General features: G+C 44.3%; 1 protein-coding gene and 1 long non-coding RNA gene across 3 annotated transcripts; one reads left to right on the plus strand and one right to left on the minus strand.

Annotated features, from left to right (window-relative positions):
- Nucleotides 1–206: 206 nt before the first annotated feature.
- On the minus strand, nt 207–25,279 carry LOC119026829 (F-box/WD repeat-containing protein 7-like). Of its 2 annotated transcripts, XM_037111409.1 has the most exons (14): nt 24,997–25,279; nt 22,996–23,584; nt 10,720–10,802; nt 10,393–10,528; nt 9,477–9,611; nt 9,235–9,358; nt 7,065–7,201; nt 6,864–6,977; nt 4,908–5,089; nt 4,338–4,563; nt 4,181–4,247; nt 3,647–3,790; nt 2,550–2,699; nt 207–2,368 (listed from the first exon to the last, which is right to left on the minus strand). In XM_037111409.1, exons 2-14 carry the CDS (start codon nt 23,518–23,520, stop codon nt 2,235–2,237), a joined length of 2,157 nt encoding a protein of 718 aa, XP_036967304.1. In that variant the 5' UTR covers nt 23,521–23,584; nt 24,997–25,279; the 3' UTR covers nt 207–2,234. The 2 variants fall into 2 exon arrangements, with proteins under 2 accessions (XP_036967304.1, XP_036967305.1); XM_037111410.1 differs by lacking the exons at nt 22,996–23,584; nt 24,997–25,279 and adding an exon at nt 13,727–13,959.
- On the plus strand, nt 10,810–13,273 carry LOC119026921. The gene is made up of 2 exons (XR_005077260.1): nt 10,810–11,874; nt 12,394–13,273. It is a non-coding gene; the product is annotated as an uncharacterized LOC119026921 (long non-coding RNA).
- Nucleotides 25,280–26,237: the final 958 nt, after the last annotated feature.

Raw genomic sequence — 26,237 nt, forward strand, 5'->3', positions numbered from 1 at the left:
GTGGTTCCTACTTCCTGTTAGCATCCTGACGTTAGCATTTCTGCTCTTCCTGCAGTAAACTGATGTCCTTCTCTTCACGCAGTCAGCTGTCTGTCCACATGTGACACAACCTGACAGAAACTGTTGTGATTAAAATGTTTAGAATTAAAAAAAAACAAAAACAGAATAAAGTTATAAACATGAACAAACGAGTCGACCAACTCAGCGCTTTATAAAACTCATCTTTATTGATCCGTCCTCGTCTCTTCCCACCCTCCACAATATGTTCTCTGGTTTGTTCTTTTTTTTATATAAAAAGCTGAATATTTACATCCTCTTCTCGTATTTACAGTATGTTACATGATGACATCACGAGGACAGCGCCGCCTCTCCGCAGCCTCACACCTGCAGCAGGTCACAACTTCTTACACACACACACACACATACACACCACTTGTTGTTGCCGGGGGAAACTATCAACCGCATCTCTGCTCATTGGCTGGAGGTGTTGCCTGGCAACCGCAGCGTATGGGATTAATATCTGGTGAAGGGAGTCGTTTTAAATTATTTATCTTTTCTTACTTTAATATTTGATAAGCTGAGTAAAAAACACTGTGTAGAGGTTCAGGTTGTTATGGAAACACAGAGCGGCCAAAGTTAATGATGTGGGTTTTTTCTTAATGTTTTATAAAATGAGGAGTGAGTCTTTAATCAGGTCTACGGAAGCTCAGAGAGGCCAAAGTTAATTATGAGTTGATGGTTTCCATTTTTTTAGATTATAACCAGAATTTTGTGAATATAAAAACCTGAAATGATCCTTTAATGATCTCAACATGTCAGAAATTCACTTGTATTTTGATTTCAACATTTAAGTATTCAGTAGTGATTCGATTTAAGATTTAACAGCTTTTATTTGCTTCCTTGAAACTTAACGTTGGCGGATTATTTTGCACTTTTGGTTAAATTATGAGCAACAAGTTACAGAAATCAGTGAAAAAAGTGAGTTCATGAGTCTAATTCACGTAAAAAGCACGTTTCAGGGTGAATTTGGTTCATTTTCTAACAAATTCTTGATTTTCATTTGAGTGACTTCTCTACTGCAGGACTAACTACTAGATTTCAAAATAAAAGCACAGGATCTGGATTTAGTGTTCATTAAAGCTACAAATCTGATCAACTGCTGCATTTTTTCAACCTTTAACAGTTAGAAATAAAACAAGTGTTGCTTTACATTAATATTTCAGTGTCCCAGTGAACAAAGTCAGTGACCAGGACCCTGAAACTGAAGCATCTAAATGCATCTGTGACATTTCAAACTGTCTTGTATTACAAAAAGGTCTTGAGTTGGAGTTTTCCTGCACTTTCCTGCACCACAGGTCGTTAAAACGTGCAGATCTGCGAGTGATTTAACGTTCAGGGAGCTTGTAAAGTGTTTATAGAGGTGAGCAGCAGCTAACAATAATCCTCCCCAGCCTTCAGAGACTTTAAACTTTAAGAGGAGCCGGCGGTGGAGCGGGAATGAAAGCGAGGGTTTAATTGTGACTCTGGCAGATGAGAGGCTGCGGCGGCATTATACTGATTTACACTGCGTGATGCGTTCAGGAGCCGCTTTCCTGCGGCGGCTTTCGAACACCTCGTCTGTTACATCACGGCCGAGACACACGAGGAACATCGAGCGGCGACGCAGACGATGGAAACGACGTCCGTGCTGCCTCAGGAAGTCGCCCCGTGTGTCTCCGGCCTTCACGATGATTTTGGCGCGTTCTGATTGGTTCGTTCAAACGGCGACGATCCTCATTGGTTCAGCAGCAGTAAAAAGTCAAATGCCCTCCATCGCCGCCGGTCGGATCCGGTTACATTCAAACTTTATCCTCATCGCCGACTCTTAAATCCATCGTTCGTTTGTCCATCAAACATTCTCCCGTTGTCATAGAAACCATTTACATCCACGTTTTCTGCCCGGCGATAAGCGTCAAAAACATTCATTAGTCGCCGTTTTGTTTTCCGACGTGATTGTTGTGTCATTTTGGCGTTTCAAACTGTTTTTTTAATTTTGAAAGTTTAAAATCCTTTGTGTCCGTCCGTCCTCTCAACGCGTCCGTCAGTCTGCCGGCCAATCAGGACGCCACATTCATAACCGTCTCGTCAGCGGTGACTTTGGTCTTAAAAAAAAGTCTAGTTTCTTTTAAAAAAAAAAAAAAAAAAACACGTCCAAATCTTCTTCATGGCATCGTCGTCGCTCCTCCTCCTCCTCCTCAGTCCGTCTCCTTCTTCCTGTCGTCCAGGTCGAAGTCCAGAACCAACAGTTTGGTTTCCTCCGTCCCGTTCCTGCTGCCGGCGGCGCAAACCAGCCGAGTGTCGGACGCTCTGATTCGCCACACGACGCCACCTGTGGGGAGAGGAGGACGTGATTGGTTCAGACGAGCTCTGCTGGGCTACTTTATGTTTGATTTGGTTGTTTTCTCTGTTTTAAATCAAGTTCTGGAGCCTCAACATAAAACAGACTCTGTTTTACGCTTAAACTTCCCTCTAAACGACCTAAAACTGAAAACCCGCCCGCTCGTGCTCACCTGATCCTCGGCTCTGCAGCGCCACCACGTCTCGCAGCCAGGCTCCCGTCTTCAGGTCCCACAGTTTGACCGTCCCGTCGTCGGAGCTGGACAGAACCAGACCTCTGCAGAACTGCAGGCACGTCACCGCCGACTGGTGCTTGTTGGGACCTGAGAGGAAAAGATCGTCAGCACGTCATCGACATGAACACAAACTAAAGTGTCTCCCTGCTCGTCTGAACTGTAACATCTTCACTGAAAGCACAAACGTTTTAAACACTTTTAAAGCTTCAAACTGATGATTTCTGAATTAATGAGAGCTGAATAATTCAGTAAAATGTCAGAGTGTTGAGAAAAATCCTTCATGAGTCGGAGATGATGTCAAAAATCATCATGTCAGTGTTTCAGGATTAATATATTTATTACTTATCTTATTACAGCAACAAACATATTCTGTTCTCTGCTTTGCCAGTTAAATTACAAACTATTCTGCATCTGTGGAGCTGAAGTTGCATCAAGTGTCCACCAGAGGGCAGGAAGTGACCCAGAAACAGTCCTGAGAGCCGACAGCTGGATCAAACTGTCACCTTTTTGTTTCTACAGGTGAGTCAAGTTTAATGAGTGTGATACCTTTCACAGAGCGAGAGCTTCACAAGAGTAAATAACAGCAACATGAACAATTAAAGAGCAACAACAGACTCATTAAATTAACAATATTCACTCTTTTAGCTCCGTTTTTGTCTCCACCAGCTGTTCAGCTGCTAAATGTTCCAGCAGCAATGGAAGAAGTACTCAGGTAAACAAATACTGCAGTCAGACCTTCACTGAAGTACAGGTACACACAAGTATCATCAGGAAAAACTCCTCGCTCTGCAGGAAACAGCATTGCTTGTTTGTCTACGTCAGGTTAACTCTCCCCTCCCTCGTCTCCTTGTTCCCTTATTTCCTTCACTTTCCACTCCTCCCTTGTTTCCTTGTTCCCTCTCTCTCCCTGAGGACTGCAGACGATCCTGTGTGTGTTGTCGACTCAGCACTCAAACACACACACACTCACCTTCAAGCTGCTCTTATTGTTTCCTCCCACACACACACACACACACAAACACACTCTCTCTCACCTTGCAGTGTGTGGAGACACTGTCCCGTCCGGACGTCCCACACTCGCACCGTGGAGTCGGCGTTCCCGGACACCAGGATGTTGTCGCGCAGCTCCATCCCGCTGGTCAGTGATTGGTGGCCGGTCAGCGTGTGGACACACCCACCTGGACGAGGACGAGAGCTTCAGGTGAGACGTTTCATCTTTTAAATGATTATTACAATTTTAAAATAATCAAACAATCAGTGACAACTGGAGCGATAAGAGTTTGGTTCACGTTGAGAATTAAACTACATTTAAAGGTAATTTTCCACATTAAAGCACTGATTTCCTGCAGTGATGTCACCAAGGCACTGAACTGCATTGTGGGTAATGTAGGCACCACATTTTTGCAAAGGAAGAAGAATGTGTGGAGTTAAGAAAAGCTTCTCTTCTGTAACAATCCGGATCATTTGTTTTTTTACTGTGTTACAGGGGGATACGCCTACATTACCCACAATGCAACAATCAACTGAGTGACATCACTGGAATCCATGTTTTCTAGACGGGTCAGTACCTGTCTCTGCGTCCCAGACTCTGATCGACGTGTCCAACGAGCCGCTGACCACGAACGCACCGTCAAACTGCGGACAGAGAAGGTAACGCATGACACCTGAACGCACCAGGGCGGACATTTTGTGTCAACACGTGTGTGTGTGTGTATGCGTACGTACCTGCAGCGAGTACACTCTGTTGGTGTGTCCCTGCAGCGTGTGCAGACACGCCTCCGTCTCGGGGTCCCACACCTTCACCATGTAGTCGTAGCCGCCCGACACCACACGGCGCCCGTCGTACTGGACGCAGCGCACCGCCGCCACGTGACCCGTCAGCACGTGCTCGCAGCGGCCCGTCGACACGTCCCACACACGCAGCGTCGTGTCCCGAGAGCCCGACACCACCCTGAGGGAGGAGAGCGATGACATCACTGCAGTGTTGGCCAATCAGGTCGGCTCGAGTTTGTCTTGTTAGCATGAAGCCGAGGTTTGTGTGTGTGTGTGTGACCCAGTTTCATAATTTGTTGTTGTTTGTTTTCTGTGTGTGTATGTGTGTGTTCATTATGTGTGTATTTATAGTGATAGTATGAATTTATTATGTATGTGTGTTTACTGTGTGTGTGTGTGTGTTTGAAGTTTTCTTTGTGTTGAATATATTAATGTTAAGCTGGTTACCATGGAAACAAGCAGCAGGCAGTTTGCATGTCATTAATGTATATGACTGTATGAATCTGTGTGTGTGTGAGTTACCGGTTGCCGTGGAGATGCATGCAGCGCACGGTGGACGTGTGTCCGTACAGCGTGTGCACGCACTCGCCGCTCTCAGCGTCCCACACACGCAGCGTCCGGTCGGTGGAGCCGCTGATCACCGTGGCGACCAACATCTGACTGCACCACACGCCGCCGCTGTGACCCGTCAGCGTCCGCAGGCACTGAGGGACAGAAGAAGAAGACGACAGAGGCTTTAAAGGGGCGGTCAGTGAAGGTCAGTCGCTATGGAGACCTCGTGATGTCACAGTGACGTCATCGAGGTTATCTTGATCTGGGCTCAGAAGCTTTTTATCAAAGATGAAAACTGGGAGAGTGACGTTTAAATAGACGTTCAGGTGCATGATGGGAAATGTAGGATCCAGAGATGGATCGCCCTCCTCTGACCACCAGATGAAGGTGTGTACCTGCGTATATGATCACGTCACAGCTGATCTGAAACATGACAACACCTTCAAGGTGAAACTGTATTTTGTGTGTGTGTGTGTGTACATAAAAGTGTATGAGTCAATATTTGTTCCACTTCCACAGCTCCCCTTGAAAGACACACACACACACACACACACACACACACACACAAAATACAGTTTCACCTTGAAGGTGTTGTAGCGCTGGTTGCCGTAGCAACAGAGGAAAACTTTGCCTTGGCAACTGTTGCCGAGACAGAAGCGGGGAGATTCTGCTGAACGATCATCACATCCTGCTTAATAAAGATAATTCAAATTCAACCGGCGTGAGCGGAAACACACGCCTCGTCATCCCTGCAGGCTACAGAGGAGGGTGTGTGTGTGTGTGTGTGTGTGGTTTTCTCACTGCGCGCACACACACACACACACACACACACACACTCTGTAAAGGGCAGGTCCAGACGGAGGAGAGAGAGCAGGTGTGTCTGCTCAAAGAATGTTCAACCGAAACCAGATCAAGCTGCTGAGTCGGTGTGTGTGTGTGTGTGTGTGTGTGTGTGTGTGTGCGCGCGTATGTGTGTGTCTACTATAAGTAAAAATACAAGTAGAAGCGCTGTAATTAAATCTAAAGTTCATGTACATGACGTTCAGTTAGTAAAAAGAACGACGTGTCTCTGAGGTGCTGTGTGAAGTAACAGATTACATCCAGTCTACTCAGTTACAGCTCTGGAGTAAATGTACTCGGTTACATTCCTTCAGGATGAGTGTGAGGACAGGAAGGGCGAGTACAGACAAACGTGTGGCGAGCAGCGTCGGTGTTTAACGGCACGCCCTGACCAACGCGACTCTTCTTCACTTTGCAGTCGTCTCTGCTCAGCTTCATCCTGTCAGGTCACGCTGACCTACATAACACCTCTATTCTTCTATGTTCTCGGCGGATATGTGTCACACCGATCATTATCTCCACAATTGAATACGCTGCTGATCGTACTCTTGATGAAACAGACAAAGTGTTTGGCTTTAAAATGTCTTTTTAAATCAAACCAGCGGTCAAAAATGTAATCAAAATTAAAAATCAAGAGTTCAGGGTCTCTCCAAACAGCAGCGTGTCAAAGGAGTACCCGCTAACTGCTGCTAACTGTAGCTGCATTTAACTAGTAGGCTAGTTTTAATTCATGGTAAATATGCATATTCAAAGTTTGTTAAATTAGCAGTTTTCTTAAGGGAGTTTTGTATTGTGGCTGGAGCGACGCTAGCAAGCTACAACACATGCTATGGTAGCAGGAATTCTTTAACATCACTGACTCAATGATACATGGATATTTATGTTTGCCAACCACATAAAGGAGGTACTACAAAATAAAAGCACTGCCCGTGTTAATGTAACTGTGAGCAATACAAAATAAAAGCCTCTAAAAACGTTTTCACAGGTTCGAAAACAAGAACGCTACTTGACAAAATGCTAAAGGACACGCAACAAAATATACACTCACACACACACACACACGCACACACACACACTGCGTCCTACCTTCCCAGTAATGGCCGACCAGACTTTGAGCGTGTTGTCGTCGGAGCCGCTGACGATCAGGTCGCCGCTGAACTGGAGACACGTGATCACATGATCGTCGTGACCTTTCAGCACCTGCAGAGAGACGGACAGATGGACTCAGTGACAGAACTCCATGTTTACATATCAAACACTGTGTGTGTGTGTGTGTGTGAGGCGTACCAGAGGTTCTCGTGTGTCGCCCTTCCTCCAGTTGTTCTCTATACGATGCTGTCTGATGTAGGCTGATTTCCACGGACTGACCGCCACACCGGGCCGCGCACACTTCCTGCGACGAGATGACGCCGACTCTGACACACCTGGAGAGAGGAAGAGGGACGAGTCAGGTAAAACAGAGCTGCAGTTACTATCAATCAGTTGGTAAGAAGCTGTTTGTGTTGGATCACTCACAGAAGAGCTAACAGCAGCTGCAGCCATTAAACCAACCATAGTCTCATGCTAACATTAGCTACTGGGTTTTCAGTTGGCTTGAGCTAAATGTAGCCTGTTAGTGATATTTCATATGTATCATGATCAAAGACGCTAGTAGCAACTGCAGCTAGGCTACTAAATGGACCAGTTTATAGTTAGCATTAGCTTCGAGAGTTGGTATCAGCTAATTTGATAAGCTACTTATGAAGCTAAATTGCTGTGTAAGCTAACATTTGCACCTTTAGTTTAATAAAAAAATAGAGGCTAGCAGCAACTACAGCTAGGCTACCAAACTGTTTTACAGTTAACGTGAGCTTTGGGATCTTAGAGTTTAATTAATGTGGTAAAAGCTACGGTCTAAACATTAGCTACTGTAGTTTGTCAGTAGCATATGCTAACACTTTAACTGTAATGAGAGTGTAAGCTGTGGTAGCTTTGTATAAATCATCTTCAGTTAAGCTAGCTGCTACCAAAGACATTAAACGGACCATGATAACGTTAGCTAACAAGTTTTTCATTGATTTGGGAGGTAAACTCGTAGAAGTTTAAGGTGTTTTACCTCAAGCTAACATAACTCATGGTATAAGCTAACACAGATACTATAACCACTCTAGCAAGAGAAAAGAATAAGCTAACACTCATTTATTTAGATAACCGCTAACAGGAGCTACAGTTCATCATTATGAGGCCCATCAAGGCTCCTGTAGCGCTGCTAGCTTCATTAATATGTAACTGGCAGGTGAGCTGTATTCATATTCTCACTGAGTGCCAGTTAACGCCGACACCGCTCCCGCTGGTACGACGGGGGCGTAGCACAAATACAAATTAGCCCCATTAATGAAGCCGGTGCGCTGCAGTTAGCGCTGGCTTCATTAGTATGGCTGTGGCGTGGAGCTAACGCGAGGCCGGCTCATTGGTATGGCTGCTGAGTGCCGGCTGTGAATCTCGGCTGACTGGCAGGACGCCCAGAGACACACACACACACACACACACACACACACACACACACAGCCACTGCATTGCGCTGAATGAAGGAGGAGTGACTGACTGACTGTGTGTGTGTCTGTATTTGCATGTTACACTGGGGTTAGAAAGCTCTACACATCCACTGAGCTGCCGCCTCTGTTTTGTATTCTGCTTTACATATTTCCCTGTGAAGATGCTGGATAACACACCTGCAGCGTCACTAACCAACACCACCAGAACCACCAGAACCAGCAAATACAACAGTGCTTCTCAAACGCTTCAACACGACAGAGTGCAGACAGAGTGAAGAGGAAGGAGGATGCCCAGATGTTTTATCACATCTGCTTATAAAACATACATCATTTATAACAAACACTGTTAAAAAGACCAAATCCAACAGTTAACTGGTTCTACTAATAACTAAATAATTATCATTCTGACTCAGTCCCATATTCAGCGTCCTGCAGCTACAGCGCAGATCAATCTGTCCCTCAACACGTTCTCTTCCTCAGCTTCCTTAAAACTTCATCTGCATGAGCAGGAATGTACCACACATCATATAAACACACAACTACACTGAGATTAATCCCAACAGAACTCCACCTAATGACACAACACTGTATATAACAATGTTAATTTCATTTTTATTTGTTGAATTATGGACTAAATACTCTGCCACAGCCGTCTCTACACTACAAGGTGTATTAATAACCTGCTTGTCTGTTTTTGTTGCTGATAAAAGTCAGATTTTAACAAATTAAGTGTGTAAAATGGTAGAAAATGCTGTCTTTAAGCCACAACATGAACAGTGATACTGTTGTTTTGTCCAAATTGAGTCGGAAGCACGGACAGAGAGTTAGAGAGTGTTGACAGACGATGACAGGAAGTAAAAAAGGAGGATGAAGGAGATAAAAATGAACAGAGGAAGAAGAAGAAGTGAAGGAGGTGCGTTTACCTTCCTCGCGGCACTTCTCCCTCCACAGCAGGTTGTCTTCAGCCAGGATCCTCCAGTACCTGCAGGTCTGAGCCGCCTGCAGCAGGTCTCTGGGAGCCAGGAAGGTGAGCACGTACAGAGCCAGCTGCACACACACACACAAACACACACATCAACACACACGAACACACACAGGTTAAAACACTCCTCTCAGACTACACACTGACTTCACATCTGGACACATGTGTTGTGTTTCACCGCACCTCTTTGGGCAGCAGGGAGATGAAGTCTCTCTGGAACTGCGGCTCGATCACCTGCATCATGTGCTTCACCTGGCTGGTCTCGCACCTGTCAATCAACTCGTCCAGAGCCAATAGCCTCTCGGGACCGCTCCACGTCTAAAGGCGGGAGAAGGACAGGAAGTGAGGGACGAGTTTTTTCTGAGCTGACATGTTTGTGATTATACGTTTTCTTGTGTTCGTCTCAGAAACTGTTTTAATTATTTACCCCGGGTAGAAAAGAAACGAGAGCCATGTGTTTCATTTCAGTGTGTGTGTGTGTGTGTGTGTGTGTGTGTGTGTGTGTGTGTGTGTGCTTTAAGTTACGCAAGTGCAGCTCGGAGGCATCACTCCTCTAATGCGCTGTGTTTACGTGCAGGAAGTGGAAGAGATCACAAACACGCCGCCATGCAGCAGCTGTGTGTGTGTGTGTGTGTGTGTGTGTGTCATAATATAAATGGGTGTGTGTTTCAGGTCGGGAAGCGTTACAAGTTTATGTGTGAAAACATGCGTTTGACCTCCTGTGTTCCACCTTGTGTTTTAGTTTGGCACAAAATGGCGGCACATGAGTCCATGTCCGTGCATTAATTGTTCTATTTTTAAACACAACGCTTCAGTTTTGAAGACAGAGGGTCTGACACGGACAACCACCTCCACACATCCAGCAGAGCCCATCAGACTCGCTAACATTAGCTTCATCTGATATATTAGCATCTTAAAGGAACAGTTCACCCAGAGATGTAAATCCAGTCAGCCATCATTAATGTAGTCAGTGTAGTTTGTGCTTCTCTGCTGTAGGTTGTAAGCTAGTTAGCTAGAAATGCTAAATACATACACAGCCTTGAACACGAAGCCATGATTGGATCGTCTGTGTTTCGGGGGAGGGGTTTAGTGTGCTTACCTGGAAGATGTGTAGCCAGTCCTGCAGACCAGAGGGGGGCGGGCCCGAGGTGACGCGCCGCCGCTGAGCTGAATGCCCATTGGCCAGCCGCAGGTCACCAAATGTGGTGGGCGGGGCCTGAACCAGACAGGAAGGACTGGAGAGAGAGAGAGAGACGGGGAGGTTAGCATGTGCATCTTCATCAGAATGCTAACAGAATGCTAACAGGATGCTAATTACTGTGGAGCAATTCTAAAACAACACAAATAAACAACAACATAAACAAACTACCAATGTTTAAAATGCAGCTAACAGTCGTTGGAGCTAGCTGTTAGCTGCGTGTGTTACCTGAGGTATCCGTTTCCTTTGCAGTGCTTCTTCCCTGAAGGGAACGGCCGGCCGTCCGGGCCGTGATCCAACTTCCTCTTCATCTGGTGGTTAGAAAACACAGTGAGACTCACAAACACTCGACATGTGATCAAAGCAGCTTCACGGCTCAGTGTCTGAAGCATCTGGACAGATGTTGGGAATCCTGGAATGTATCTTTACTCTTCGTTTTCCTGTTAACTGCCTGTTAGCTGTTAGCATGCTGCCTGTAGCGACCTCATGTCTTTATTATCTTCTGAGTAATTCAAATTCTCATGTTCACGTCGCGCTCAGTGGAAAAACACCAGAGTTCGGTGGAGCTGTGGAGGCCGGAGGGCAAGAAGGCGAACCATCAACACATTCAGACGCCGCGGGGGGTGAGGCGTCACGTCACAGTGATGGAAGAGCAACTGGAAACATCTGATCGTTCCTCCTGAAGGTGCGACGTCCTAATGAGCCTCTGATGATAAACTGTGACTTTAACGTGACGTGTGTGTAGTTTTATAAAGATTTCCTGTGTGTGTGTATCTGTTTATAATCTGTATTTTGTTGATGGAGGGAAGAACAACATGTCAGTTCTTCAGGTTACCTTCTTGTAGTTTGAATCAGAGTTAAATATCTTGATTCTGTCCCGAGTTGTTCGCAGAATCAGCCAAAACAAACACATAATCAACATGTTACAGGCACAGTGATCACATCCATCATCTTCTTAAAGAAGCCGGTGTTAGGACGAGACAAGACTCAGACTGATTATGAGCCTCTGATGATCCGTAGATGATAAACTGTGAGCTATCTGTTCAGTATCTGTATCTCGATGATGCCACAGTTTGTGTGATCTCTCGTCACATCTCTGTGGTTCATGGCAGCGTCGACAAACATCAACATCTGAAGACAAACAGCTCCACGTCTGAAGACAGGAACTGAGAACACGCTGGTGTTACACGTGTCGGAAATGCGAGAAGGAGCTCCTGCAAATGTTTGTGGGTTTCTGGTCGAGCGGGTCAGAACCAGGCTGGCCGGCTGCCGTCGAGTCCACAGAGATGAAGAGATGCAGATAAACTGCAGCCGCGCTGTGAAACTACAGAGACACTGGAAACACCTACGCTTGTTCAGTCACACGAACGCAGCGGCCCAGAGGTCTGAATCAGCCTTCTATCTGTTTCCTCTGTGTGTGTGTGTGTATCTGTGTGTGTGCGTCTGTGTGTCTCTCTCTCTGAATGAACGCAGGAATGCAGAAAATCGCAGGAATGTCGCCGGTGCAGCACCGGTCGAAAATAGAGCAGCATGCGCTAACAGGCTGCACGCACACACACACACACACACACACACACACACACACACACACACACACACACACACACACACACACACACACACACACACACTGGAGGCTGTAGATGTACAGGACAGTGTGTGTGTGTGTGTCCTTCTATCTCTTGGCAGCGTCATGTGAACACAGTGTTTCTGTCTGACTGCAGAATGTGAGTCTTACAAGATAAAACACCAGAAGAAGAAGAAGAAGAAGAAGAAGAAGAAGAAGAAGCTCATTACATATTAAATGTCATCAACGGGATTCTGAATCCTCTCCATCGACACTCAGCTGTGATCTTGACTCTTAACTTCAAACTAAACTCATAATCTGCTTTTCATTTTCAGACTTTACTCCTCTTCCTCCTCCTCTTCCTCCTCCTCCTGATGTCACCGGCGTTTTGACACCAGATGTCGTCTGTGTGGATTTCATTTAGTCCAAACAGAAAAACTTCACTCGAGGAGACAGAAATGTGTTTCCTGTCAGAACCAGAACACTTGAGATCTGACAAACATCTGTACGTCGCCGTGGTGACCGACGACGATGATGATGATGATGATGGCCAGCAGAAAGTGCATGATGACCTCACACTGGCTCATGTGTCATTTCACAGGATTTACTGAGCAGAGTTCGTCTGTAATCTGCAGCAGAGATGTTTCTACAGATTATCTTTACTGTTTAATCTGATCTGAGGTCTGTTTGGAGTCTAACATCCGTTTTTTATCTGTTAATGGAAGCAAACGTGGCGACAGCTTATCTATACTTACATCTGAGTCTGATTTAAATCTGATTTTTCATTGAAATTTGCTTCTTTTACACATAAACTGTAGATTTAATCTGATTTAAGCACTTTTCATTGATATTTTACAGCTTTTACACCACATTTCACTCACACAGAGCAGTTTACAGTGTAATATAATTCCTTTAACGTGTGTTTTCACTCTGTATTATTGTACTTTTACACTGTAAAGACGAACATGCAGTGAATCTTTTACATTTTGGTTGATTTCAGTGTATTTTTTTATACATTCTGTTTGTTATGCATCATATTAGACCTACAAACTCCAGTTGACAGCAGCTACACTGTTTTTTCTCTCTTTACTTGTGTTTGGACTGGACGGAGGTTGATCAGATCCTCAGCAGGGATCAATTCTGATTGATTATCATTTAAATTACAGATATTTGCCATTTTATTCTCCCAATAAAGCAGATTTTATTTCACACACACATCCATGCAGAGGATTCAAACCCTCACACGCTGCCTTGCTCACCGGCCTCATGTGTGTTTACCTGCTGAGGCTCAGAGTGCACACACACACACACACACACACACACACACACACACACACAGCTGCCGCCAGTGATCAGTAATCAATAATCAATAATCCAATCAGAGAGCGAGATTAAAATGAGCCTCTGTCAGATCCGCAGTGGTCCACACACACACACACACACACACACACACACACACACACACACACACACACACACACACACACACACACACACAGTCCGCTGTCAGACAGAAACGCCTCGTCATCCCGGTGTTGCACGAGCCTGACAACCTTGACTATACCTGCAGGACAGGACAGCCCCTCACTCAGTCACGCGCGCAGACCTGCAGCGGATCGATCGCTCGATCGATCAGAAACGCGTCCGATCAATGAAGCCGATACTCACTTTGTAGAAGATGAGCTTCAGGGTGCCGTAGAAACCCATGGCTGCGGCTCGGTTCCGAACACACACCGACGCGACGAACTGACACTTTTACACGAGTACAGGTGGAGCGATTTAATCCAGCGTGACGTCAGCAATCCATGCGGATCGATCAGAGCAGGAGCTGATCAGATGTGTGTGAGTCCGCGAGGAGCTCGTGCTGCTGCTGCTGCCTCTGTGTGTGTGTGTGTGTGAGAACACGCAGGGACATGCCCCTCTCTCTCTCCCTCTCTGTCTCTCTCTCTCTCTCTCTCTGAGAGGGGGCGGGGCCTCTGCCTGTGACGCCACGTGTTTCAGGACGTCACCACGGGCTGAACGCCGAGGAGCTGCTCAGTTACTGTACTTCCTGTTGTACTGCAGCATTCATACTGTTACCATACGTCACGTAGCTCCTCCCACTTATGGAACGCAACTACATGTACTTAATCTTAAAGTTACTCAGTGTAGAAAGCGTTTAAAACATTTCACTCCCACGAACATATTTCACCTGAAACTTCATCACACTGTGTTACTGCACACTATACCATTTTATATACGTTATATACATTTTATGTTACATACGTCATCTTATATAAGTGTTATACATTTCATATGTTATACATTTGATATGTTATATATATTATATAGCTGTTATATTTGTTATATGTTATATACGTTTTATGTTATATTTATTATATACCATATATATTATATATGCTATATACATTGTATGTTTTATGTTATATAAGTTATGTTATTAAAGTGTTATACTTTTCATATGTTGTATACGTTATTTATGTTATATAGGTTATATGTTACATGTTATATATGTTATATTTGTTATGTTATTTTATATATATTATATACGTTATATATAATATGTTATATACGTTATATATTGTATATGTTAGTTATGTTGTTCTATACTCTGTTTACAATCTCTCAGTGTCACTTTATATCATCACTTCCTGTTGACTGACACAGAACATCTTAAATTGTTCAGCACAAACTTATTTTACTTATGTATATTTATCTTTATCTGTTCTATTTAAATGTTTATTTGCATTTAGTTACTTGCTGCTACTTTGTCTCTGTGTTAATATGATAAATAATTATAAATAATGAAACTCTGGCTCACTGGTCTCTGAACTGGACGAGTCCGGGCAGATCGAGACCTTCAAGTGACGAGGTAGATGGATAAGAGGCAGGACGGAAACATGAGCACGTACCTGAACACACACACACACACACACACACACACACACACACAGACGCCCAGCAGGGGGTTGTTGGAGGTCGCAGCTTTCTCACAGCTGATTGACCTTTGAGGTCGTCACACTGAGAGTCCCAGAGGCACAAACACACACACACACACACACACACACACACACACACACACACACACACACACACACACACACACACACACACACACACACACACACACACGGTGGGTAATTAGGGAGGTCAGACCTTCACTCAGAGCCTGGAGACTAAACATCCCCTCCTCCTCCTCCTTCACCTGTTCCTCCTCCTCCGCCTGCCTCAGGTTAAAACCCACCAGACTCAGTCCAACACATGAAGAAGCAGCTCGGGGTGGTGGAGGCCGACGTCGCCGGTCATCACCATGAGTCTGTGTTGACACGGAGTCAGAAGGTGTTTGCACCACACTCACAGGTGTGTTGTGCACTACCTGCATCTCATACGATGCAAACCGATACGTCGACATGAGACGATAAATCTGCTTTTCATTCACATCTACAGAACTAATCTGAACATGAAACACGACAACACGAGGCGCTCGGATCTGCAGGATGTTTGTTCACCACTCGAGCTGCAAACAACAAATATGTGTAGTCTGATAATCTCCTGATTGTTTGATTAATCTATTACCAGATTAGTTGGCAAAATGTGAGAAAAACAAACAGACACCACGACTTCCCAGAACACAAAGTGATGTCGTTCATCCCTTTGAGCTGATCTGAAAACAGGTTATTTACACCGTTTGCACTTTTGTCTCTGCAGCTACAGTGAAGACTCTGAGATCTCGGTGCTCCAGCAGACTTGTACCTGAGTGTAAGTCGTACCTCTAAAACACACCTTTCAGCTGCTGTCAATCACCCCACCCCCGCTCTGACCCCGCCCCCCTGGCTTCATCTCGCCCGTCAATCAGCCTCATCGGGAACCCAGGTGACCTTTAACCTCTGGACCCGTTAATCTGCGTGTGTCATCACATCTGTTTCATCACGGATCAATCCCATAATGCACCGGGCTCTCTGTCAGCCACCATCCGTTCTCTCTCTCTGGTTCTAATTTCCTCCTTCTTCCTCTCTGTCGCAACATTTTCTCCATTTTCTCGTCTGTTACTAATTCTTCGTCCCTCTCGGCCTCCATGTTGTCATAAATCTGAGTTCTCCCTCTTCGCTGCTCAAATCTCCTCTTCAAATCTGCGTTGTGACGTCTCTCTGGTTCGACCTCCGCTGCTGTCGACCGTGATCGACTCCTCGTCTGACAGGAGAGACGGTTTTAAACCGAACTAGGACACGTTTTATTCCTCTGTGACAAACAACGGGGATTAAAATGTGGGTCAAACAGGTGAAACACAGGCTGATACAGGTGAGACTGTTGATGTGATCCGGCTGTCGTGGTTAAAACCTCTCAGCAGCATCAACGATAATGTTGAATATTTAATAATATCAACACGACCCTCCATCTCTTCTTCTTCTTCTTCTGTTGTTCTCTGCTTCTCTTTGTGTTCCAGCCTCACCCTCCTCACCCTCCTCACCCTCCTCACCCCCCTCTGGTATGCAGACCCACTGAGTCGCTCCCTCTGATGGTCTCGTAAAACCTGAAACTGTGTGTGTGTGTGTTATGCATTAAAACAGCTGACTCTTTCCCACACTTGAGGACCGTGTGTGTGTGTGTGTGTGTGTGTGTGTGTGTGTGTGTGTGTGTGTGTTGCATCCTTGCAGCTAACCACTGTCAGACACTGGAAACAGAGAGAAGCACTTCAAAGGCCGAGGCAGATGTGTTCTCTGTTCGAGTGTGTGTGTGTGTGTGTGTGTGTGTGTGTGTGTTAGTAGTGAGTGTGTACTTTGTGTATGTGTGTGTAGTGTGTGTGTGTGTGTAGTGTGTGTGCAGGCAGGATTAGCCTACGAGTGTGTGAAGAATCAATAAAGAGACGGCGGGAGCAGATCAGAGGAATGTGTGAAGGATTGATTTTCATCTCTCTCCTGGTGTGTGTGTGTGTGTGTGTGTGTGTGTGTGTGTGTGTGTGTGTGTGTGTGTGTGTGTGTGTCTGGATGTATGTAGACGAGTAGAGTCCGACTCTCTCTCTCTACTGTTGCTTCATTTTATACATTTAAATAAAGTGTAAAGAAGCTGCAGGCGTCATCAGCTCACAAACGTTCAGAGTGTTTCTGACGTTGTGTTCGACCTGCTGCTGAATAATTAAGACGAGTCTGAAAACACACAAACAACATGAAACATCCGTCACTGACGCTGTCTGATGGTCGTGGATACAACTGTTGTTAGTCCACACAACTGTAGCTAATGCTAGTTAGCTTTACTTAGCTACCCTCCGTTCCATGAAGGCAGTTTATTACCATGACGTTGGAACGTTTACAGCCAGTTAGCTTACTAACTTAACTTGTTAGCTAAATGCTAATATGGCTCACATGTACTAAAAAAGTTTAGCTTTAAGCTAGGTTAGCTTAAAGCTATTTAATTTACTTTAACACTACAAAGGATTGTTTAGAGTACCAATTAGTTTATCATGTGGGATTTAACTGTTCAATCAATGTGCACACCTGTAGCTCAGTGCTAATGAGCTGCCCAACATTAGCATGTAGCATAACAAAGCAATTTAATACCAAGAAGTTGGAATTATAAAAGCTGGTTAGCTTAACTTGTTAGCTAAAAGCTAATATGGCTCATCGGTCATCAAAGGTCAGCTATGTCACCTGAAAGCTGTTTAATTTACTTTAACCCGCTTTAACAAAATTAATTAAACTGCTTGATCCATGTTCTGTTGTTAAAAATACATCTGTAGCTCAATGCTAATTTGCTACTTAGCTAGTGTCAAATCAATACTTACAGCTGTAAATCATGAACCTCCATCCCACCTAACATAAAGCATTTGAGACCAGTGTTGGAATGTTTATAGCCGGTTAGCTAAATGCTAATGCTCCCCAGTAATCATAATTTTCAATCAAAACAAGCGTCAGGTGCAGATCCAGAACCTCCTGGAGGAATAAACACCTGGAGTCACATCAGATCCTGTCCACCGACGGGAGGAGAGCTCAGAGATTTACTTCACTTCATGAACGTAACGTTACAGAGAGGAGACAGAGAACCAGATCCAGAACCAGAACCACAGTCTGAGGGAAGTAATGAGAACAAACACAAATGACTGATGCCACCCAGAAGCTGGATCTGTGTTTTATATCGTTCTTGGCTCGAGCCTGAAGTTTTTAAACCGCTTGTAGAAACCTAAGACGCTGGAAACACTTGAAACAGATTTTAAGACTGAGGATAATTCTGGATGCCGGGCCCGGTACCGTCTCAGTTACTGGGAGCGAGGTGGACCAGCACAGATGTGTTTTATGAGACAGCGGCAGTTATCGAGCGAAACAAGGATCCAAACACGAGCTGCTGTTTCCAGTGGGACAGATTACAGAGGTGCAATGCAGCAAACAACAGGTGTGTCATAATAAACACCCGGGCTGCACCGTGTGTGTGTGTGTGTGTGTGTGTGTGTGTGTGTGTGTGTGTGTGTGTGTGTGTGTGTGTGTGTGTGTGTGTGTGTGTGTGCATCAATAATAGATGCAGGCAGTGTTGCAGGGATGTCAGGGACTTAGTGCTCATGTATATTTTAATGAGGAGCTGAGAGAGAGCTGCAGTCGTCTCTGGAGAGAAATCAGGATATACAAGTGTTCACTACCAGGACAGAGGAGGGAAGGAAGGAAGGAAGGAAGGATGGAAGGAAGGAGGGACAGAGGAGGAGAAGGATGGAAGGAAGGAAAGTAGGATGGATGGAAAGAAGGGGAGAAAGAAAGAAAGGACGGAAGGAAGGAAGAAGAAGGGCGGACAGAAGGAAAGGGAGACAGAGAGGAAGGACAGAAGGACGTAATGAAGGCAGGAAGTAAAACAGGTGAAACATGATGTTATATCGGGTCAGAACACTTTCTGAGAGATTAAATGTATTTAAATCCACTGATGACTGTTCCTCACATCCATCAACAAGATCTAAAGCCATTAATTCCTTGAAATATGTATTTATATATATAACAAACAACTGTGTGAAACATTAAAGTGTGTTTGGAGACACACAGATGTAATGTTTCATATTCATGTGTGTAAAAAGTAGATATAAAAGAACGGACAGACAGACAGAAGAAGAGAGAGTCTGACGGGAACTCAGAGGGAGAAAACAAAGAGACTGAAGGTTTACTGACATTCTTCAAGTGTCGCCTTACACACCGTAAAACACTGAGTGTGTGTGTGTGTGTGTGTGTGTGTGTGTGTGTGTGTGTGACAGGACAGTAGAACACCTGTTCCTCATTCAGTGCTGCTCTGAAACACACACACAGGAGAACAGAGCCGCCTGCATCCACCAATAGGAACGCAGCGCTGAACAGTGATGATGCGGACAGAGAAGAAGAAGAAGAAGAAGAAGAAGAAGAAGAAGAAGAAGAAGAAGAAGAAGAAGAAGAAGAAGAAGAAGAAGAAGAAGAAGAAGAAGAAGAAGAAGGAGGTACTTCCTGTTTCTCTTTGTGCTCTTAATGTGTAGAGAACATACAACTCTTTCCTGAACGTGTACTTCAGTCAGAGTTTGAGCGATGTTTGGACCGTCCTGCTCAGCCCGGTTCAACTGTGACCCGACCCGAGAGAAGTCATAGAATATGGAGGGACGGATGGATCGGTTACGTCACACCTGAGTGGACCATCAAGCTTCAGGACTGAGCACGTGAAGAAGAAACCTCCACAGATCTTAAACCTGCTCCATTATTAAACGCATAACGTCAGGCTCGCTTTGGAAACCCGACTCGTATCGACGTGGATCAGGTCTAATAAAAGCTGACATAGTTCTTCAGAGTGTCATAGACTAAAGTGATTAAGTCTCAGAACCCGAGCAGAACCTCTGCTGCAGAGAGACTGGGCTGTAGCTGGAAGGTCGCAGGTTCAAACCTCCGTCCTGCTGACGAGCACAAGACTCCAGGAACTCTGCAGCTACAGGAATGTGTGTGTGTGTGTGTGTGTGTGTGTGTGTGTGTGTGTGTGTGTATGTGTGTGTGTGTAGTGCGCTGACTCGGCGGGATCAGTGTGGTGGACCCGGCTGGCTGGATAGCTGCCCGGCGCTGGAATGTGACCTCATGTGCTCACACACACACAGTATGAGGGTGTGTTAAGGTGTGTGCACTCGTTATCTCACTGGGTTGAAAAGCTTGATGGTTTTTGATTGAGTCGTACAACCAAAAGATCCGGACGGATCCAAGTCTGGACCTATGTAGAGGATCCACAGACTATAGCTGGTGCTGCGCCCAGTTACCTGTCTGCTCACAGACTCTGAGTTAACAATCAACCATCTTTGTCCTGAGGTCGAGCTTTAAGTGAGCTAACACAGCTAACAGAGCTAACAGAGCTAACACAGCTAACACAGCTAACAGAGCTAACAGAGCTAACACAGCTAACAGAGCTAACAGAACTGACTCTCAACGCTCCCATCTGAGAGGAACAGACACCATGATGATTTCACAACGTCTACATTCCCTTTTTTTTAGTATTATATTATATGAAATGTTTCACTTTGACACAAAATGGAGGACGGACAGGCGGAGGTCGAGCCACGCTGCTGCCGCCATCAGAAACATCTCCTCGCTATATTTCAGGACATGAGTGAGACGTTTGTTCCTGATTTAGTGATGTTTGGATTTGCTGACATGCTCATTAAATATTCTCACAATGAGGGACGTCTCTCCGGGTCCGAGGAGCCGACAGTTCTGACCCAACATGAACACTGTCCCGACACCATCAGGTCCAGCTTCCTCCTGACTCAGTGAGTCCACATACCAGAGATGCCTCTGTAGCTCTAATGTGCCTCTATTCACACCAGTCATCTGACCCTGGAGAGTGTGTGTGTGTGTGTGTGTGTGTGTGTGTGTGTGTGTGTGTGTGTGTGTGTGTGTGTGTGTGTGTTTGTGTGTGTGTGACAACATGTAGAGGTCATGTGTTTCAGAGAATGTGTGTAACATCTGAGTGAATAACGAAAAGATTGAATTTGATGTTTAAAGAGGACAGAACTTATAAACTCACTGTGAAAATGTGTGTGTGTGTGTGTGTGTATAATCTCCTATATGTGCAGTAATCTGTGAAAAAATGCTCTTAGATTACAGAGCGTGTCTCACCAGATTAGTGCCCCAGATTTTTCCGTCCCCGTGCATCACTCACACACACACACACACACACACACACACACACACACACACACACACACACACACACAGCATCATCAAATCAAATGTCCAAAAATCACCTCATGTGCTCCGAATTGAATAAAAACCACAGCGCTGCCTCGTGTGGTCACAGAGAGAACTACATCTACATTAATGATCAAGCTTCACATTATGTTTATGTGTGTGTGTGTGTGTGTGTGTGTGTGTGTGTGTGTGTGTTGTGTGTGTGTGAGTGAAGCCAACAGTTCCCACAAGAGCAGACTTCATATCCCATGATCCCGATGCAGTCGTGAGAGGAATCTGAGGAATGGTCACTGCTGCACATTCCTACACACACCTTTGTCTGTGTGTGTGTGTGCATGTGTGTGTGTGTGTGTGTGTGTGTGTGTGCTGACATTTGTTTCTGTGCTTCCCATTATACTGAAAAAACAACAACTCTCTACTTCATTACTTTTAAAGTCAAAGTCATTAAACATGAATGTGTTTTCTTTCCTCGTCTGTGACGGTGAACTTGTTTATCTTTGGTTTGAGGACGTCTGAGGACATCAAACAACTCATCAATTAATTAGGATAAAGAAGCATAATATCTCAGACTGGTAAGGTTTAATTGTATAAGCAAATCTTGAGGATAAAAAGTCATTTCAAGGGATCAAATGCACTTTTAACATCAGCTTTAACACATTTACCAAAACAGTATGACACTGATAATCAACATGAAGCCAGAGACCACTGCTCCACACTGAGTTTCAACATCTGTAAACGTGAAACCACTGGATATTTTCAACAAGATGTTTCTAGCTTTGTCACTGACAACAGAACTGTATTTTTTACAGAGACTCAAGAGAGGATTTGAAGCAGAAAACTAGGTGTTTGTTAACGAGTCTGTACATTTTCCAGGTGAGTTTGTGACGACAACAACACGAGTCTCCAACTCTGATCAGAGCGAAACAACAGAGATGAACAACAACGAGTGAAAACTGAACCTAAAGAAATGTACTCGGCGACTGAGAGGGATTATTTTGGTGTAAGTCTGAACGTTGTTTTGTTTTTAATTTACTCATCTGTGAAAGTTGATTACAATAATATATTTAATAGAAAAGTGTGTTCAAGTCTGCTGTGTAAACAATACATAAAAAATAATTCGACATACATTTATAAGTGACTTCTCATCGGGGAAATGAATATTTAATTACCTCTAAACTGTAGTAAGAGGAACACACACACACACACACACACACACACACACACTTTCTCTCAGCAGTCACACACTCGACCTCCCACACACAGCAGCTGGCGCTCGGTTTGTTTGTAAAGACGACAAACAGGAGACACAATGGCACCTGAATGACACACACACACACACACACACACACACACACACACACACACACACACACACAGTGACAGAGAGACGCTGATGTCACCGGCTGGTACCTGAACGCCACACAGACACATGATGCAGCACTGAGCTGCTGCTGTGTGTTGTAAAGCCTCTGATGTCACCGTGAGGAGATAAAGTGGACGACAGCACCACCTGCTGACCGACTCCTCCTCCACACACCTCCACACACCTCCTCCTCCACACAGGAAGTCACAACCTCGAGCTCTTTAAACGCTTCTGTTTTTGTTTTGTTTTCCTCTTTGTGATATCTTCCAGATAATCTGAGACGGTTTGTTAAAGAGGTTACTGAACTCTTCATCCGTCAGAATCTGGAGTCACGTGTCGAGTAACTAAAGCTGTCAGACAGAAGTGACGGAGTAAAAGTGCGCTCACAGAAACAGGAAGTAGAATGTTCCTACCTGACTCTGCAGGTGAAGCGATGGTGACGTCACCTCTGCGCTCTCCTCCTCTCCTCCATCACTGTTTGCCTCCTCCTCCTCTTCCTTCTCCTCCTCCTCCACTCCTCCTTCAACCTCCTTTTTGTGGTTTTCAATCCGTGTGATCTGATTGGCCGTCTCCAGGTGGGCGGTGCCGAAAGGCTCGGACGGACAGGACTCGTCCTCGATGGTCACTATGGCAACTCTGACCTCGTCGTCTTCCTCTCCGTCCTCCTCGCCTCCTCTTCCTGTGGAGAGGAGAGGAGAGGAGGTGGAGATCGGTGTGTGTCCTCCAATCAGATCCCTCCGTGCTTTGTGTTTGGCGCCTGTCTTCATCATGTCCATCTCCTCCTCCTCCTCATTTTCTTCTTCTCCTCTCCTGGATGGAGTTTGTAGTGTTTGGTCCTTCTCTCCTCTTTCCGTCTCCTCCTGTCCATCTATCGTCTCCTCCTCCTCCTCCTCTTCCTCCTCTTCCTCCGCCCTCCTCTCTCTGTACTCTTCCTCCATCTTTTTCCTCGCTCCCGTTTCCTCCGTCGCTCTTCTTCACACGGCAGCGGCACAAAGATGCATCCTGAGAAGACACAAGAGATCAGAATCAACACATTAGTCAGAATAAGAATAAAACCAACTGTGACTGCCGTTGTCATGGCGACAGTCAGAAGCTCATCTACACTTCCAGCACATAAAGGAACACGATCATCGATCAGGAGTTACACTCTGTGTTTGACCTCTACACCTTTTCCTCTGGAAACAGTTAACGATGGCGGACACAGTGAACCAGAACCGATTATGTACCGTAAAACCAAAACAAAGAGCTAAAGGAGGCTGAAGGTGTTCATCTTACAACTCCTGGTGGCTCTCTTTACCCCATTTTAATAACATCGGCCTTCACTGTCTTGGTCGCACATATTTGAGTAAACTCTTCTTTCACTCGGCCCCGCCAAAATAAAAGTCAAGAAGATCCATTGAATCCCTTTACTTCTGTGTGAGCTCTAATCAGAACCAACTTTACCATGATTAGCACTCTATAAATCAAATTTCTGTCAGTTTCTGTCATCCTTAAATTTGATTTATAGAGTGCTAATCATGGTAAAGTTGGTCCATGCTGCTCAAAACATCTATTATATACATTCAAATGTATTTATAAATTAATGTATATATATGAAGAAAGAATGTTCACTGTGTCTATAGGAGTCAAGCTTTTCAGTAAATTGTAAACAAATGACTAAAAATTGAATCAATACCGTGATAAATACTTTATATACATGTACTAAGTGATTATGTAGAGTATAGACACACTTAGATGTCTATATTGATCGAGTGTTAAACCTTAAATATATAATTTGTGCTGCAGCAGATGTTTGAGCGTTCGTTGACAGCATGGCATCACTTTAAACCTGCAGACGAGGATTTAAAGGTGCTGGAAGCAGAGAAAACTTTATAACAACACATGAAGGACTCAGTGTGGAGTGATGAGAGCAGCTGTGACAGGAAGGTTTATGATGTGACACCTTCACCAGAGGACAGGAAGTGGAGCTGAGGGGGTGACATCATGTTGATGATTGTTTTCCTGCATCATCTATAATCTTTGATCTGTTACCAGCTGTCAGCTGTTTTAGTTCTGAATCATCACATCCTGTCTCACTGGTTGAAAAAGAGCTCCTGTGTCTCTGTTGTTTGTTCTGTGTGTGAATAAAGTTTTACCGAACGATATTAAGTCAGTTCGCTGAGCTGTTTGTTTATTAAGATCACCCTGAGAGTCTACAGAACACCTTAAGTACTTTATATAGACTCGTATTGATCTGACGGTATTTAATTGACGTCATACTTCCTCTCGTGTTGTTGTTGTTGTTATTTACACTCTGTCTCCGTGTTACTGACTAGAAATCTGCCGCAAAGTGTTTCAGTACAACACAGAATAAATTAAACAGTCGGTAACATCCTTACTTTGAATAAAAAGCGTGTTAGGTGAAGCAGATTTACCTTTAAATCACACGTTCTCCTCCAGCTCTTTAAACTTTAAACGCCGGGATTTCCTCTTCCTCTTCGTCTCTTTTCTTTCTTCTTCGTCTCCTCTGAAATCTCGCAGGAACTTTAATATTATATCTTAAAATCCGACAAAGCCTCTTAATGTTCAGCTTCAGCTCCACACACTTATGTTTTTACACTTTTCCCACCACAAACGACGAACTTTCTTCGCTCCGTTGTTTTCTGCTCTTGCACATGGAGCTTTGTTTGGCGCGGCTTGATGACGTCACGCGCCCTGCTTTACGCGCGCCTTTCTGGTTCTCAAACAAAACTTCATTTATCTTTTTAGTTTAGGTCTTTAAACAAAGACATGACGTCTTATTTGTTCAATACGTACCGACAGTAGTTTATTATTATCAACATCTGACGTTATAATACACATTTTATTCAGCATACATGTAATAAAAGTACATACAATAACATTAACTCAGTAAAAAAACACAGTACAAGTGATACTTCCTGTTTTCTAAGGATCAAAACCTGATTCCCCCCCCCCCCCCCCCCCCCGTGTTGTGCTCATTCTTTTTTAATAACAACAGTGAAAAACAAATTACTCTGATTTTTTAAAACCATCTACAAAATGAGCTCAAGTATTATTTTGCACCTAGAAGCTAAACTTTGTTAGCCTGATTAAAAACTTACATATCAAGAAGTTCACTGCATGGGAATAGTTTTATTATCATTGTTTTGAAAAAAATAGTTTTAATTGTGTCATTTTTCTCACAAAACTTAAAAAAACATTACATTTCTGACAGTTCAAGCTAAATTCAAACATTAGCATGCTAACATGCTCATAGTAACGATGCTGTTTCATGTTTAACATCTTAGTTTAGTGTGATAGCATGCTAACATTTGCTAATTAGCACTAAACACGGCGTAAAGCTGAGAATGACGGGAGCATTGTTTTGTTGCTCTACATATTTTTGTCGTAGTATTGGAAACACGTAAATGTTGAGTGGAAACGTTACAGGATGACCAGCTGACAGGATTCATCCACGACGTCTTAAAAACATTAATTCAAGTTGTTATTCGTGCTCTTTGTTTAGTCAGAACAAAACATTCATACAGTCACATAGAGATTCTGAGTGTGCTTTTAGCTAATTGCTAATATCAGTATGCTAACATGCTCACAGTGATAATGCCAAAAGGTTTAATATTACAATTTTAATCTAGCACGCTAACATTTGCTACTTAGC

This window comes from Acanthopagrus latus, chromosome 10, assembly GCF_904848185.1.
Source record: "Acanthopagrus latus isolate v.2019 chromosome 10, fAcaLat1.1, whole genome shotgun sequence".
In the NCBI taxonomy this organism is placed as follows: Eukaryota; Metazoa; Chordata; class Actinopteri; order Spariformes; family Sparidae; genus Acanthopagrus; species Acanthopagrus latus.

Bases quoted from the DNA above. Each gene is read 5' to 3' on its own strand.
- LOC119026829 (XM_037111409.1), bottom strand. From the start codon at position 23,520: ATGGAGGAAGAGTACAGAGAGAGGAGGGCGGAGGAAGAGGAGGAAGAG. The intron at 4,248-4,337 runs GTACGTACGCAT...CTCTGTCCGCAG, and splicing joins ACAGAGTGTACTCGCTGCAG to TTTGACGGTGCGTTCGTGGT. The intron at 2,700-3,646 runs GTGAGAGAGAGT...TTTTCCTCTCAG, and splicing joins GTGTCTCCACACACTGCAAG to GTCCCAACAAGCACCAGTCG.